Genomic DNA, 15,481 nt, shown 5'->3' with positions numbered 1-15,481 from the left:
CATTTCAATGCATCTTTCCATCTTCCAGATGCTATTTTTCCATGAGCGATCAAATCCACTTTGAAAGACTCTCGTCAGTTTTACTCAAAGCATTCACAGTATTTTGGTTTTGATTTTTTTTCCCAGTCTCCTTGCTTTTTTATTGTTTTGGTCTTGTGTGTGTGTGTGTGTGTTTTCTCGAATGCATCCATTCCTCTCTTTGTTGTCAGCACATTTTCTTGTTAAACCATTCATTTCAGAAACAGGAACACCTTTGAAGGTAAGTGAAGCTAAAATGGCCTTTGCCACCAAAGCTGCTCTTGTTTGAAATGGCATAGAGAAATGTGGTCAGCGGTGCACTGGCTTGCGCAGGGAGAAAAACGCAAAATAAAACAAAACTGCCCTTGATCTCTAAGAAAAATGACAGCTGAAGCAAGGACTGTAGGTCAGCTCCAAAGAGCAGAGCTGAGATATTATGAGAAATGTTTTGCCGTTTGCACTAACACATTTTATATGTGCTATTAGGAAAAAAAAAATAATAGGAAAAAGATATAGGGAAAATAGATACTCTTTGATATCCTTTTGGCAACAGAAAATAAACAGAGTCAGTTGTACCTAACATAGGTTTCTGCTACGGAAATCACTCTCTTATCATCTACATGTTTGTCTCTGCTCTGTCTGTGGGAAGGGACAGTGTTTGTAAGCTGATGTCCTGATGCTTCCATGAGGGAGAGGCAGAAGTGTTTAAGCAGGACCTGAGGAGGAGCTGGGAAGTGTGGAGCTCTGGCAACTCCTGTCTGTCAGTGTCTCCATCCTGCTCTGCCACTTCCAGGGGATTTTTATTTTTATTTTTTTGTCTTACTTGTAAGGTGGCTGAATCACTGCAGAGTAACACTGCGTTCAAGCACAAGTGTGTCAACACTCTGTTCCCAATGAAGGCATCACATTCCAGTAAAGAATCTCCAAGGGAGGGAAAATAATGATGGTTATAATGCAAGCAGGAAAATCCTGTTTGTACTATATGGCAACATATTGTTCATGACAGAAATAAGTGTTGAACTGTATCAGTAGGGTATTTGCATTGAAAGCACAAGGAAAGCACACGTGTTTGACCTTTTTGCTGTTTCATTAATTTCCTAAACTATGCTAACTCTGTGCAATAAATTTGCTTCCAAGAATGCTTTTTTTAAAAAGAGCTACTGTTAAGCATGAAATGCTCTGCATTATAAGAACTTCAGTGTACCACAAGTGTCAAAATGAGCTTTGGTGTTCTGACTAGTTTTTTACATGATAACATTGAGGTGTGGGAGATTTTTAAATCAAATGGCAGCAGGTAATGTGGGATCTTAAGAATGTGGCTTAAGAAAACTCCTGATGTTCAGGTCTGGGTGTCTCAACTGAACCCAAGTGATTTGGGCAGAAAAGTGACAAAAAGGTTTTACGTGTATTTTAATAATCATGTGTTTTTCTAATTTTTAATACTGGATTCTGATACAGTTACCTAAGCAAATAGCATTTTCTTCCACAAAAAATAGGGTCGTTGTTTTACAAGTGCTATTCTGTTCAACACAGCTATATGGGTAAAAGAGAAACCTATCCAGGATTCATTCATGGGAAGTGAAGAGAGTGGACCAGTACTTGGTCCCATTTCAGCCCTTGGAGCTTTGTCATTGACTTCAGAGGGAGCAGAGCCCAACCCATTATTATTAGGAGGCTGCAAGTTAATTCATGACCATAGAACTGGTATTACTATTGCTTTTCAAACTGGTTACTGTCCCTGGACAATTAAAAACTGTGTATATTAGGAACTCCCACAGCAAAAATGAAGGTTAGCAAAATCAACCAGGATTAATGGCCTTGGGAGTCCTTTGGGATTTCCAGATGCTGCACCAACAGGCATGCTAAAGTGATGATAGTGCATTGTAAAAGTAGATGCTGTTATCATCTCTGGGTGTGCCTTGGCTGTGGCTGGCATGTGGTGATTATCAGTAAATTAATTTATTAATTGTTAGCTAACATCATCCAACTAACTCATTCCACATTACTAAGGCTACGATTTTTTTCTGCACCTTCATATACTGCTTCTGGTGCTGGTCATGGACAAGGCAGGGCACTCTTAAGAAACGGGATTGAACCAGTTCACCCATTTCTTATCCCCTCCCCAGTTATGTGTTTTAAAATACACTCTTTACTTAAGCTGAAGCTGCCACATCTGTGGTAAAGAATCACCAGGAGCAGGAAATCCTAAAAAAAATACCCTTGGAAAGAGGTGGAGAATCAGAGCCTAAAAGGCCAAAGTCCTATTTCCCCATGGCATAAGCAATTCCTTGATAGGAGATGGAGCACAGAGGAAAGAGGAGGTGGTAAGTGAGGCGCCGAGTGCTCTCTGCCATTGGAAGCTGATGGACACATGCTGGCAGGGTGTCTCCAACACAGGAGTTTCTCTAAATGGCCCAATGGCTTTTGTGAGAACTAGATTGAGAGAAGGCATTAACAAGCATTATTGAGCATTAACAAGCTCTAGTTAAAACCCAGTGTACCACAGGCCACTGCACAGTGGGAAGCTGAGCGTTATCACTTTCTCTTCATCTTAATCTCTTGCTCTTCTTGTTTTAAGCCTTTCTTTTCAGTAGCTTCATTTAGCAATGCCATTATTCAAACTACTATTCCTCTTACATTTTTTTTTTTGCAAAGTCCATGTAGTTTGCCATGTGTTTGGTTAAAATAAAAAACCAGACTTACCAAAGTCTGTACAATGCCAGCAGCCCCATGATGAACAAAGTCATACTCTTACAAAGCACTGTTGCAAAGGATGGACGGCAAAACATTTTTAACAAGGAAATAGATTTCATTTTCAACTGCCAGGTGTTATTGTAACTAACAGTAAGTAAAGCCATTCATTTTAAGACTTTGGAAGTGACTATGACAGTGCCTGTCTTTTCAAGCATGACCGTTATGAGCTTTAAGCTTTTCTTAAATTTCCAGGCATTATTTCTTCATTTGTGTTGCACGCTGAACATTTTATAATGGCATTGGAAAACGGTTTAAATGTGATAATTTTTAAAATAAAAATGTAGTCTACTGAATATTGCGCGTAAAATATTTTTTTCTGTCTAAAATGTCAATATTTTTAACCTGAAATAAACCTTGTAACAAATTCATGTATTCTGGGCAGTGGAAATTATTTCCGTTAACTCTCTTTTCTGCATATCATCAATTTGCTTTTTACTCATGTTTCTCCTACTGTCGCTGTAAGCTTACTTGTTGTTTTTTCTTTCCTTTTCTTCATGCTGTCGTTTAGAGCCCTACAGAGAGACAAGTATGGGAGTAAAGCTAAACATTGCATATCAAATGTAATTTTTTTTAGTTCACTTTTATTGCATCACATATAGATGATGTAGTTAATAAAGGAAATTAATCTCACAGTTTTGAAATCAAAAGAATATGAATATACATATGTATATATGTGTATGCGTGTGTATGTATGTATGTGTATATATATATGTATGCCTACATATATATATATAGATGAGATTAGATGATGCTTTCTTTGTTTATTTCTCATTTTTGTGATATCATTTACCCAGTGTAGTTTCTCATATAGTTGCGTGTATGATTTTTTTAAAAACTTCACGTTTTTATTTGCAAGGTCATGGCATTTTTATACGGCGTGTTTCACTGCAGATCCCGCTCTGTTCTCACCTGCAATGCCTCCATTTTACTTCTGCACCAAACCCCAGATCTATGCATTGGCAGCAGAAGCTCAGTGCTCGGTGCCTCAATGCATATGTTACTCAACGTAACCATCAAACAGATGCTGTTGTACCTGTCACCCATTGCATACGGTCCTTCCCCCAAAACGCTCACTTTTCATTTCTCCCCAAGCATCGTGACTCAGTTGGAAAGCTTTCACCATGAAAATCAACGGCTTTGCTCTATATCTGTGGTGGCTAGTTGATTTTTTGGCATAGCTCCCTCATTTGCTGGGGAACACAGGATACAGCAGCACCCTCTAAACTTCAAAAACCTAAATGGTGACCAACCCCTTTGGGGCATTTCACTCAAAAGCAAGAAGAAGCCTTCAGCAGTGCTTTTCCAGCCCTTGACATACAGCAACTACTCCATCACAGATATAGACCGAATCCTGTATTTTCAGAAGGTACACATGCCATGTACTGAGCATGGTATGAGCAACTGTTCATCTGAAATTGTCAGTTTAATGGCTTTTCTTATCCACCATGGCTTGCTGGGAGTTGCTTGCCAGTTCTGGGCAATGCCCAAAGCCCTTAGTCGATAAATTATTTCATCTCCCCCCAACTCTTTTACTCCTTCCAAGGAGGCCAGTAATCCCAAAAAAGAAAGCGTGGTGGCTTAACTGCTGGGCCTGATTTTCTTCTCCCTTGCCCACTCATGCTGGCATTGCTCTCAAAGCACTTCCCCTCCTCCATCTCCTATAGTGCCTTGGGAAAGAGCCAAGCTCCAGCCTTACATTGTCAGTGTTGAGACACCTTTGGAGATGTGATGGGCAGTTAGACTGAGGACACCCTGAGACCCTGTTACTCCTCGCAGGTTCCCATGAGCCCTCCATAACATGGCAGTGATGGTACTTGCTGTACCCTGCACTGAACCCTCTGCTTTAACTTTGCACACGGAATAGGAGCTATTTTTAAAGGCTTCACAAGACCCCAGAAGAGCTGCCTCCAACATCAATTATATAAGAAAATCCCCACCTGGCCAGTGTGGAGTAAATAATTTTGGTTGTGCCCTTGTGGCAGAATAGGTAGGGCATTTAGCCTTCTTCCAAAAAAGCCTGGGTCAGGAAGCATTTTGTGCCTCCACTTTGCTGATCCCTGAATCCGTTCATTCAGGCCTTATGTCTTTACCCTGACAGCCTCTCCAGCAAAAGGGGAGAACGGATTTTTTTCCTCTAGGAAGGATACACTTCCAAACAAAGTTTAGGCTTTGATAAGGCTGGGCTGCAAATACTTTTCCCTCAGCTGGGAGGAATTGCCCCTTCCTCCAAAGCATCTGGAGCTAGGGCAGTTTGGACCAGCTGAGGGTCATCTGTTTTTCAGCTACCCAGGAATACATAGAGTAAAGCACAAGAGCTGTAGGAGATACAGGCCAGGAGAGGTTATCCTTCCGGCTGTCTGTTGCCGCATGAAGTCACATACTTGACAGTGCTTTCCTTTTTTTTTTGGTGGGAAGACCTTGACCACCAGCAGGTTAGCCAGAGCTGTGACCTCCTGTTTTGGCCGCGACACTCTCCTTGCTGCGTAGCCCCAGCAGCCGCGGCAGCCTAGGAAGGGGGTTTGAGTGTGCACGTCCCGCATGAGTGTCCTGTTTGTACAAGTCACCCTCTCTTGTGTAATGTTTTTCAGAGGGGCTTCTGAACAATGCCAGGGATACAAGTGTCACGGATACTCTACCACTGAATGGTAATCACGGCAACAGCTACAGCATCGCCAGCGGCGAGTACCTCAGCAACTGCGTGCAAATCCTTGACCGCGGGTACAACCACACGGAGAACGCCCTCGAGAAAAAGATCCTGAAGGAACTCACCTCCAACTACATCCCTTCCTACCTGAACAACCATGAGCGCTCCAGCGAGCAGAGCCGCAACTTGATGAACAAACTCGTCAACAGCGTGGGCGGTGGGAGCGAGGACGACGCCATCGTGCTGGATGACGCAACCTCCTTCACCCATGAGGAGAGCCTGGGCCTGGAGCTCATCCATGAGGAGTCGGACGCCCCACTGCTGCCTCCCCGGATGTACTCAGCGGACAACCACCAGCCCCACCTCTACAGTCGGCGGCGCATCCCACAAGACAACAGTGAGAGCTTTTTCCCTTTGCTGACCAACGAGCACACGGACGACCTCCAGTCACCCAACAGGGATTCTCTCTACACCAGTATGCCCGCACTGGCTGGCATGCCCATGACGGAAAGCGTCACCGCCAGCACCCAGACCGATCCTCCGCCAGCCAAAAGCGGTGGTGGCGATGCCGACGATGTTTACTACAAAAGCATGCCCAACCTTGGCTCCAGGAACCACGTCCATCAGCTACACACTTACTACCAGCTAGGTCGAGGCAGCAGCGATGGTTTTATAGTCCCGCCAAACAAAGAGGGAACGCCCCCGGACGGCAATGCAAAAGGACCCGCTCACTTGGTCACTAGTCTATAGAAGATTCAGCAAAAAATTAAGCAAAGAGACAACTAAAAGCCTCTCCATAACGCTCGGTTTACTGTTCTGAGTTAATCCAAACAGTGGTAATATTGTGTGTACTTCTAAATCTTCATGCTGTTCAAAAGGAAATTCTCAGACTTTTTTTACTGGAATTTTTAGGCCGGCCCGGAGAGGACAGTAACTGCTGCCCACGCCCCCCCTTATCTTCCCATCCTTCTTCCCTCCAGACAGACTTCATTATGTTAATGAAAGAGATAGATAACGGCACACTTCGTGGCCTTCTCAAGTTATGCCGTGTTTGTTTAAACAATCCTTGATGCTGTGTTGCTCTTAATATCGAGGACCTGATTTAAGAGGGAAAAAAAATTATAAAAGGCCAAAAATGTGCATTTGAAACTAGTAGCGATGGCGTATCTAGGTGGGAGCGCTGCATAAAACAAGCTAGCAAAACTCTTTCTTACCAATCCAGGTCACATCATGGGTTATGGTCACTCACAACTTGGTTTCACTGCAGCGCCCTTTGCTGTGGGAGCAAACAAAACATAAACAAATTTAATGAGATGGAAGGGAATCCTAGAATCCTGTGCTAAAGGCATATTTTACATTTTGCTGTATTAACGGATGATAAAAACTAATGGCAGAAAAAGAGAAGTGAACAATTTCTATGTAATGTACAGATACTAGCATTGCACATATAGTCTGCTTTCTGTTCCTCCAGAACTTGCGTCCCTGTTAATGTAGTGGAAAAAAAATAAGAACTTTTTTCTGTTGTGCTGGTCTTGTAAGTTTGTCTACCAGTAGGAGCAAGGTTTTTCATAACTCCTTTTTTTTTTTTTAATTTTGTTTTGCCTCTTCCACTGCCCTTCTCCTCTGTCCCCTCCCCATCCCAGTAAAAAAAAATCTCACTGGGCAAAAAAAAAACCCCAAACATCACTTTGTAAGGACCATTTTTAGTAACACCATCACCATTTCTTTTCAGCCAAGGCAGTCTTTTTATTTCCTTGCTGTATAACTTTTTTCAGCTGGCATAGTGCCAGCAGACCTTTTGGCAGACTAGAGCAGGGCAAACTTCCTCTTTGTCAGTGCACAACCGATCGTGATGATAATCCTGTGAAGCGAGTAGCCCCTCAGCCAGGCCATTGGGTCACATCCAGGGACTGAGAGGGCTTTCTTATAATCGTAGTGGGGGTTCTACAGGAGACGGCCATTTCCCTGGAGGAGCAAAGGGCTTCTCAGCTCAGTCTGGTCCCGGTTTAGGCACTTGTACTGCAGTGGTTAAGAAGAAAATAGATTGACACATAGTGAGCTAAAAACTATTTTGCAGTGATTTTTAATAAAAAGTCTTCTGTTCATTATTTTTCCTAACAGGAAATTTATTTATTTGACAGGATTTTTAAGTAACATAGGCTTTCTGGAGGTAAATTAGCAGCACGGAGTATGAATTCTTCTTCTTTTTCTCTCTTTTTTTTTTTTTTTTTTTTAATTTATGATCCATTTTGTACGGTCTCAACAGTTGAATGACCTCATTACTAATATTTGTTGTAAAAGTGAAGCTTGTTTGCCAACCAATAAACAACTGATCACGATTTAGAAGATACTGTATGTATGTACTGTACAATTAATCTCTCTTTTTTTTGTTGTTGTTCCTCTCTCCGTTACTGTCTTCAGTATGAGTCTCCACTCCTTTACGGCATGGGTGAGCAATGCCAAAGAAAGGAGGCCTAAGCTGAGCAATTTAAGCACAAAGGTTATGCAGCTACAGCTGACTAGAAATATCAGGCTGGTGGTACCTGTTTAGGGGCGAGAACAGCACTGGTTGACATTTGTTGCAGGTGATTCTAGGTCTGTTTTGTGCCTACTGTATAAAGTAGCCAACGACACGCGGATGATTTGAGTATAGTGTTTCATGTGTCGTATCTTTTAATCATTGTAATGGGGTTTGGGGGGTTTTTTTTAGTTTTGTTGTGGTTGTTGTGTTTTTTTTTTTTTAATTTGGGTTCTTCTGAGATTTAAAAACTGCTGGTAGCATGTCAAAGAGTAAAACAAGTCCCCGTTAGGCCTTCTCGGTCATTGTTTGCTGTCTCGTTATTTTCTTGCTCCGGGCATGTGCCAAGCGCCATCACCATCCTCTGCCACATCGCCCTTCCCGTCTCACCACTGCCAGTGGCCCACTGGTGCTTTACTGCTCTCCTCCAGCCTCCCCCTTCAAATCCCTCAAGAGCAATCAGGAATACAGAAAGCCACAAAATAGACTAGAAAGGTTGACAGGGAAAATAACCACCTCTGGACACAATTGCTAACGATTTTTCAGTATGTGATTTTTCACAAAGCCCTCCTATGCCCTGGGCTTTGGGGCTTGGGGCTCCCTCTGTCCAAACTGCATATATCCAAGTCCCATCATGCTGGGTAAAAGCCAAAAGACTTGGAGCAGGTGGGTGAGGCCCATGTTAGGTAAGACATTCCCAGTATTGGAGGATAAATGCAGCAGCAGAGCAGCTCTGCTCTGTCACGGGGTTGTCCTCACGTTAGGATGATGCTGCTCAGTGCTGCTCAGCAAAGTCTTGTTGGGGGTGAGAACAGGTAGTTGTGGTATTTGGTGGTATTCATGGCCTACAAAAGAGTCTGGTTTAAGTCACCTGCATCCTTCCTGCCACCAGCCACTCTGGCCAAAGCATCTTGGGAAGGAAACTTGCTTTCTGATCGAGCACTGATCACAGCAGTGGCTCTTGCCAGGCCTAGGTTTTGGCAAGGGAGCATTTCCTATTGGAATATTGGGAATTGCCTAACTTCATAGCAGAATGGCCACTGGCCAGTCAAGTCATGCTCTTGCTCTTGATACTGCCTCCCCATTTCATTTTACATGGAATTTAAATGAAAATGAAGCAGCAATGGAACTGGACAGTGCAGTAGACCTATGCGTGCAGGCAAAGCAGGTGTTTCAGACTCACGTGGTCATAACAATCCATGTAGCAGCCCAGTAGAGGCTGCCAATGCTTTAAATAATTGAAGTACCTCCTACTTCGGAGAATGTAAAAACTCTTTTACTGAATTAGACTCAAAACCCAGTTTTCTGGGAGTATAGATGGGTTGAATTCATGCAGAGGGTGAGATACACCATAACAAATATCTTCGTGGTAAAGTGGAGGCAGGTGATTGGCACAGCATTTACCAGTGTTCCTGAAACTATGCAAGAACGAAGCAGTGGTGGATTTGCTGTGGGATGATTTTGTCCTACTGAAAAATCTTTGACTTCCTTTGCTACAAACGGTCATTCTTCCCCAGCCTTTCTGTGTATTTCAGATTTATCGGTGTGCAGGCTGTTTTTCTCACTCACGCTTCCCTTTGCCAGCCTACCATGCCCATTAGTGCTTTGATTGCAAAAAACACTGCTTATTTTCAAGCTGATTATTTCTGTCCCCAGGCCGTTCTGACACCATAGGATTCACTGTTGGTGTTTCTTATAGCTTTGGAAACAGCTGAATCACAAAATAGAGGGAAAATAGATATTATTCATTTTAATGTTATTAAGCCAAAAATGGGGAGCAGGATGCAGATTATTTTTGGTATTTTTTTTTTCCCCTTGAGAACAGACTTTGTTGTGTCAGATAGTTGATTATGGGCATGGTGAGGTTTCTGCTTGTTGATAAATAGCTCACTAGATATAATTATTACATGACTGGCAATGTAGTGGTGTGTTCTGTGCAGACTGCAGCATGTGAAAATCAAGTCACCGTTAAGTCCTCAGTGCCTACAATGTTCCTGGGGTAGGAGGAAGAGCTAAAAAACATCTAAGGCATTTCTTAATGCTGAGCCAAGGCAGGGATGTGAGAAAAACAGATTGATGAAGAGGCAGTAGTGATTATGGTATTAAATCCATGCTCATGCTTGGGGCACATAACTTTGCAAGCTGTGTTGAAGGGGATAATCAGCCCTGTACTGGAGGGATCTTCCTTTATAGAGCTTCATTGAGCAAAACAAAAAAATACCAACCAGATTTGCCTTATGGAGAGAAGATTAAATCTTCATCAGTCAACTGCAATAAGCATCCCACTTTCAGTGAAGCAAATAGAATATAAGCAAACAGGTAGTGCTTGATGAAAACATCAAACAATACACAGACCACTTTCTGAAACACAGGACCACCTTTGGGGAGCATAGGTTGCCAGGCATGTTTGGAGGGAGGATTGCTAATGTCAATCCCTTGCTTGAGTTGTCCCTTCAGAAAGCTTTTTCTGCATGTGGGAAGAGGGGAGCGGAGAAGTGCAAGGCTCCATGCCTTGCATTTTCCTGAAAGCCATCTTGGGATTCTTTGCAAGTTGTGAATCTCTTTTTTCACTCGGTCCTTCTAATTTGCACAGGACTGGGTTATTTTTCCAGTGTAATCCCATTGCAGACTACCCCATAATGAGCTGACACATCAGTGTACTGCTTAAGGACACTTTGACTCTAGCAGGCAATTCCTACCCATTTTCTTCAAGAGCCATAAGAGACCGTAAAAATCTCCCTGAAACATGTGAAGGAGAAACCCAAGGTGAAAGACATGCCAGTAAAGACTATGTAGAGTGGAGGGTTGCTGGGAAGGGGAGGGGTGTGTTCACAGTTTTGGAGGCATTTTTTTGACAATATTACTTACCATGATGCTGCTAATTTCTTCCTGTTGATTGCTTTTAATTCTTTGAAATCTCAAGTTGCTAACCAATCTTTTTCCTTCCCCCCTACCCCCAGGTAATAAGCAGTGAGATGCTTCACAGAGCTAGGGGAAACAGTGGTAGTGGTGGGAGGCACAGAGCTCGTGGGGGTCCTTCTGTATCTCCATATGTGTCCCTGTTGCCTACCTCCCCCTCCCTCTTCTCTGGCCAGCTGGCCTTTCTTTCACACATCCCCATATGCTCTTGATCTCACTAGTTTATAAAGAATATAATAACCTGCAGAATTTTCTAGTCAACAGGGATAAAAAGATAGCTCATCTTACTAAAAACCTGTCTCAGGAAAGCTTAAGAGCACTGGCTTGGTCATCTGTCACACCCAGATCTCCTCCTTACCTCTAGAAAGAAAAGTATTTTTAGCTATCTGCTGCATTCAGCTAGACTCTATGCAAATTTTATTTAATGAATATTTTAGGGTTTAAATAGTCTGTGCTCATGAACATTATATAAATGTCATGTTGTCGCAGGCTCTCTGGTAACAGCATGGAGAACATCCTGCAGTGCAAAGCTGAAACCAGAAAAAATCTGTGATTAGTGCTCCCAGGGAAGGCAGTGATGGCTGTGTGAGTGGTGACTGTTCTCAGCAGGGGCATTACCAATGCAGTCAGAGGAGAGCACTGGGGTACCCCTAGAAGACCAGCCGCACTCCACATTGTAGACTGAGAGACATTTCGTTCAGTACAGGTAGCTGGCATAAGACCAGTTTTACTTTTCCAAAGGCTTTGGCAAACCCTAGGGATGCATGGATCACACACCAGATCATTTGTCATCCCAGTACAGAAGAGATGGTCTGTTTAAAGCTGAAATATTGAGACTAGCCAGGATAGCTTGGAAATCTTCCTTTTCACATCAAAATAGTTTTTTACAGGTGCTTACTGTTTCTTGTATTTGATATGCCAGACAGATGGTGATAGTCTTCTTCAGCAAAATGCAAAGAACAAACAAAAAAAAAAAATCATCCTAAGTATTTGCTGTCTTTTTATTTCTTCATCCTCCACATAATTTCTTCTCTTATATTTCTACTCCTTAAATACACTGTACACGTGTAAAAACCCAAGCTAAAACCTCAATAAATAAACAAAACGTACTGGTATACAGAGCAATTATTATGTGTTGGAAGCAAATGCTTGGTATTTTGACAGTGTTGCTTAAAACCCCTGAACAGCAACTTAGAATACAAAACAACATAGCTGCTGCACAACCTCCTCAGCTGGTGTGCATGGGAATACTTGTACAGATGACCCAGTATCTCCGACTGCCACTTAAAATCCGCCGCATCCTAAGTTAAAACTTTGGAAAGGTTATTTCCAGGAGCAGGATGCTCGATGGATAAATTATGGCTATAATAAAACCATTTTCAGCCTGTCTTTTCCCACTTCTCTTGGAGGCATCTCAGGCAGAGTTTAAGTTGGGTCGCTGTGGCAGGAAAGTTCAATGCAGGCATAAGCCCTGCAGCCTTTGTGTCCCACCAGCAGCAAAGGCTTTACCTTTCAATGGGCATGAGCCTGTGGTAGCATCCACTGATGGGCTAGGGGGGAATGAATGTGGAAAACTAAGTGGTTAACAAACTGGGTGAAGATGTTTGGTTATGCCCCTTGGGAAGCAACAGCACTGCACCCAAAACATCTCGTAGGACTTGTTTGCATGAAAGCTGCAGAAGGGTTGTAGGAAAATGGACTTTGGGTGGGGGGATAAAAAAAAAAAAAGTTTCTGATTTCTGTCAAGGCTTTGTCCTTTGGCTGAAATGTGCCAGAAGTAGTTTCTCAGGTGGTTTCTCTGGGCAGCTGGAGAGAAGTGCAAGCTCATATGAGATTAGCCCATGTGCGACAGGAGGCCAATTTGAGGTGGGCTACAGCCTGGCTGTGGCTGTTGGGTGCCTGCTCTGGCCAGCCCCTGGTTTCCTCACCTAAAAACAGGAGAAAAAAAAAAGAAGATTTTATGGTTTGCCACCAGGTAGTCCTTTTTTCTTGAGAGGGTCCCTCCGTGATAAATGGAAGAGTTGCTTTCTCTGCAAGCCCCTCAGCTCTGCCCTTTGGTCACCTTCCCCTCACCCACCCCCTTGCTTATGTTGCTGCCATTCTTACTTAGAGATAAGAGGCCTCATTGCTTAAGCTGCTGTTGATATCAGCCAGGAAGAGTGCTTCTTAGGTGGAATTTTTGATTTTTTTTTCCTCCAAGGTACACCAGGCATTTTCAGCTGCTGACAGTTTGTGCTGCAATGCAAAGCAGCCCACCAAGCTAGCAGCAGCAGTGGAAATGAAAGGAGAAAATGCATCCCACTGCTTGGGAAACAAACAAACAAACAAACAAACAGAAAACAAACAAGAGGAGCAACAAGGAAAGGATGAAAGTCCTTCCTCCTCAAAGATCAAAAAGATCAGTCAAAATAGCCAAGCTGGGAGATGCCTGAAAAGTTGCCAGTTCTGCCCGCACCACTTTCCCCCGTGACGTTCTCTATTGTGCCATACAGAGCAACACAGATTTGGGTTGGGAAATGGAGTTAAATCATTTATGCTTAGAAAATTGCTCCAAGATACCTCTTGATTCTTCTTGAATGTGTCTAGCCTATCTTAAACCTCTCCCTGAAATATTGTTTATGAAAAAGCCTGCATGTGTTCACCCCAAAGTGCATGCGGCTGTGTCTTCCCAACCTGTGCTTGTGAAAGGAGTTTTCCTCCCTGGGGCTTCAGTGATTATAGAGGCAGCTGTAAAGCAGAGCACTCAGGATATAAAGTGCCCTTCAGATAATGTCTGATAGCAAAACAAATCTGTTTATTCTGCAGTCATTTATACTGACTATTTATTATTAAGGAGGGGCTGGAGGTGAACACACCACAAAAAATGCAGGTTGCTAAAGCAAGCCTATTGGGTTGGTACAGGCTGGTGGCTACCGCTCAGCTCTGTGCTCTCCTTGCTTGAGCTGGGCTAAACCCAGAGGAGCAAAAAGGCACCTTGGCATCACCCTTCTTCTGCAGAGCAATGGGCAGCAGTGGCCGATGCTGTTGGTCCTTACATCATACAACAAATAAATGGCTCATGTGGCGCTAAAGCCGAGCAAAACTGTAGCACCAAATTCAGCAAAAAGGATTGCAGGAGGTTTCCGATGGGATGCTGACCCATAGATACATTCACCTGTTCTGAGCAAGCCTTCCTTTTCAAGGCAAGGCCCAAGTGTCCTGTGCTTTGTCTGGGGGTGGAAATGGTTTTGAAAATAGCTGGTGGTTGCCTCAGGGTCCTGTTCTGGGGCTTTACCTGCTCTCCCCTTGTTTTTCACAGAAAGTGGAAGGACGCCCAAACAGGAGCCAGTCTTCAGGCGAGTCACCATGGAAGACAGTGTCATCTAGCACCTGGGGCATCCGACAAGCCTGCCCCAGCAAGCCCATGCCAGCGCACCACCTCAGCTCCTCCGTGCCTCAGTTTACCCATCCCTCACTCGGGATTGCGCAACAGGAGAGGCAGGAGAAACTAGCCTCAACAAAACCCTCAGCAAACCCTTGCATCCCCAGGGAGAAAACAGCCCAGCTGAGATTCCTGCTGCCCTGTGCATTGCAGGACCTGGAAAGTGCCCTCACCGTTTGGTCACTCGCCTGTTTTTTAAGATGAGCTGAACGGGTGAAAATTGTCTTTTGTAATAAGAAATTAGTTTCATCTGCTCCAAAAGTTGACTTTGCAACTTAATAGCACTTAAAGATGGCTGAGTGTGCTCAGTCCACCATACTGAGCTTCTCACCATGCCTGCAAGCTGGGCTGTATAAAGGTGAACCCACTGGATCCAGGTTACTGTTATAAATACAGTCCTGTCTGTCTAAAGAGCTAACAAGAAAAGGAAAAGAGGGACAAAGAAATAGTCCTTACACCAGAAGAAGGTGAACTTGCCAACAGGGTACTGTCAAGCAAAGCTGTTGTGTGTAAATAGGGACCAGGGCATGTGTCCAGCAGCAGCTCTTCTTGGCAAAGCTTTTCGGGGGAAAGCTGCTCAGATTTTATTGTGTTGTGTAAATAGAGATATTTTTTTGAAAAAAATGAGCCTTAGTATCTTGAGGATAGCGTTTCTCAATCAGCTCAGCTGGGGATTGGATATGTGGGAAACCATGGAGTCTGCCTGGTGGAGGCTGGTGTGGGATCTTGCAGCCAAGCTGTGCAGTCTTGGTGGATGCAAGAGGCACCTGAGGGTGACAGACCCATCCGGCAGAGGACTCAGCAGACAATTAATCCTTCATCCCTGTAAACAGGGTGGACTCACTGGGCCCATGGTCTCCACTGGTGTAAATACTCAGCGACAGCCCACAGAGGACTTGGGCTGCTTGGTGCAGTTGTAGGGGGGGAGGGCGGGGGGGTGGGATGGGCAGAAATCACCAGAGGGATTCAAACCCCATCAGTGTGGTTATTCCCAGGGTTTTAGCATTAGTTAAAAAAAAAAAAAAAAGGAAAAAAAAAAAGAAAAAAAGAACCCCTGAAGGCTTATTGATGGTGTTGGGACAACAGTTCAACTGGGTAAATGGAGGCATGCATAGACATCTGTGTCCATGTCAGCCAGTGCCTGTATGTGCAGTTCTCCTCAGCATGTTCACAAATGCGTGTGCAAGACTGTGCCTGGTGTGGGTGG

At 43.7% G+C, this 15,481-nt stretch overlaps 1 protein-coding gene across 19 annotated transcripts in view; it reads left to right on the top strand.

The window, feature by feature from the left end:
- The window catches only part of ADGRL3 (adhesion G protein-coupled receptor L3), a 508,900-nt gene extending 493,712 nt beyond the window's left edge, over window positions 1–15,188 (top strand). For 8 of the 19 annotated variants that reach the window (XM_050337721.1, XM_050337718.1, XM_050337715.1 and 5 more), the window contains one exon: window positions 5,361–13,182. In XM_050337721.1, coding sequence (XP_050193678.1) covers window positions 5,361–6,166 — 806 coding nt within the window. In that variant the 3' untranslated portion in view covers window positions 6,167–13,182. Of the gene's footprint in view, window positions 1–3,280; window positions 3,333–5,360; window positions 13,183–14,151 lie in introns of those variants that run through there. The other 11 variants (XM_050337714.1, XM_050337711.1, XM_050337709.1 and 8 more) reach the window with 3 other exon arrangements.
- Window positions 15,189–15,481: the final 293 nt, after the last annotated feature.

Source organism: Myiozetetes cayanensis, unplaced genomic scaffold (assembly GCF_022539395.1).
Source record: "Myiozetetes cayanensis isolate MyiCay16 unplaced genomic scaffold, myiCay2020 scf7, whole genome shotgun sequence".
NCBI classification, from domain to species: Eukaryota; Metazoa; Chordata; class Aves; order Passeriformes; family Tyrannidae; genus Myiozetetes; species Myiozetetes cayanensis.
The sequence above is the reverse complement of the archived record's forward strand: the minus strand, read 5'-3'. Positions and strand labels throughout refer to the sequence as shown.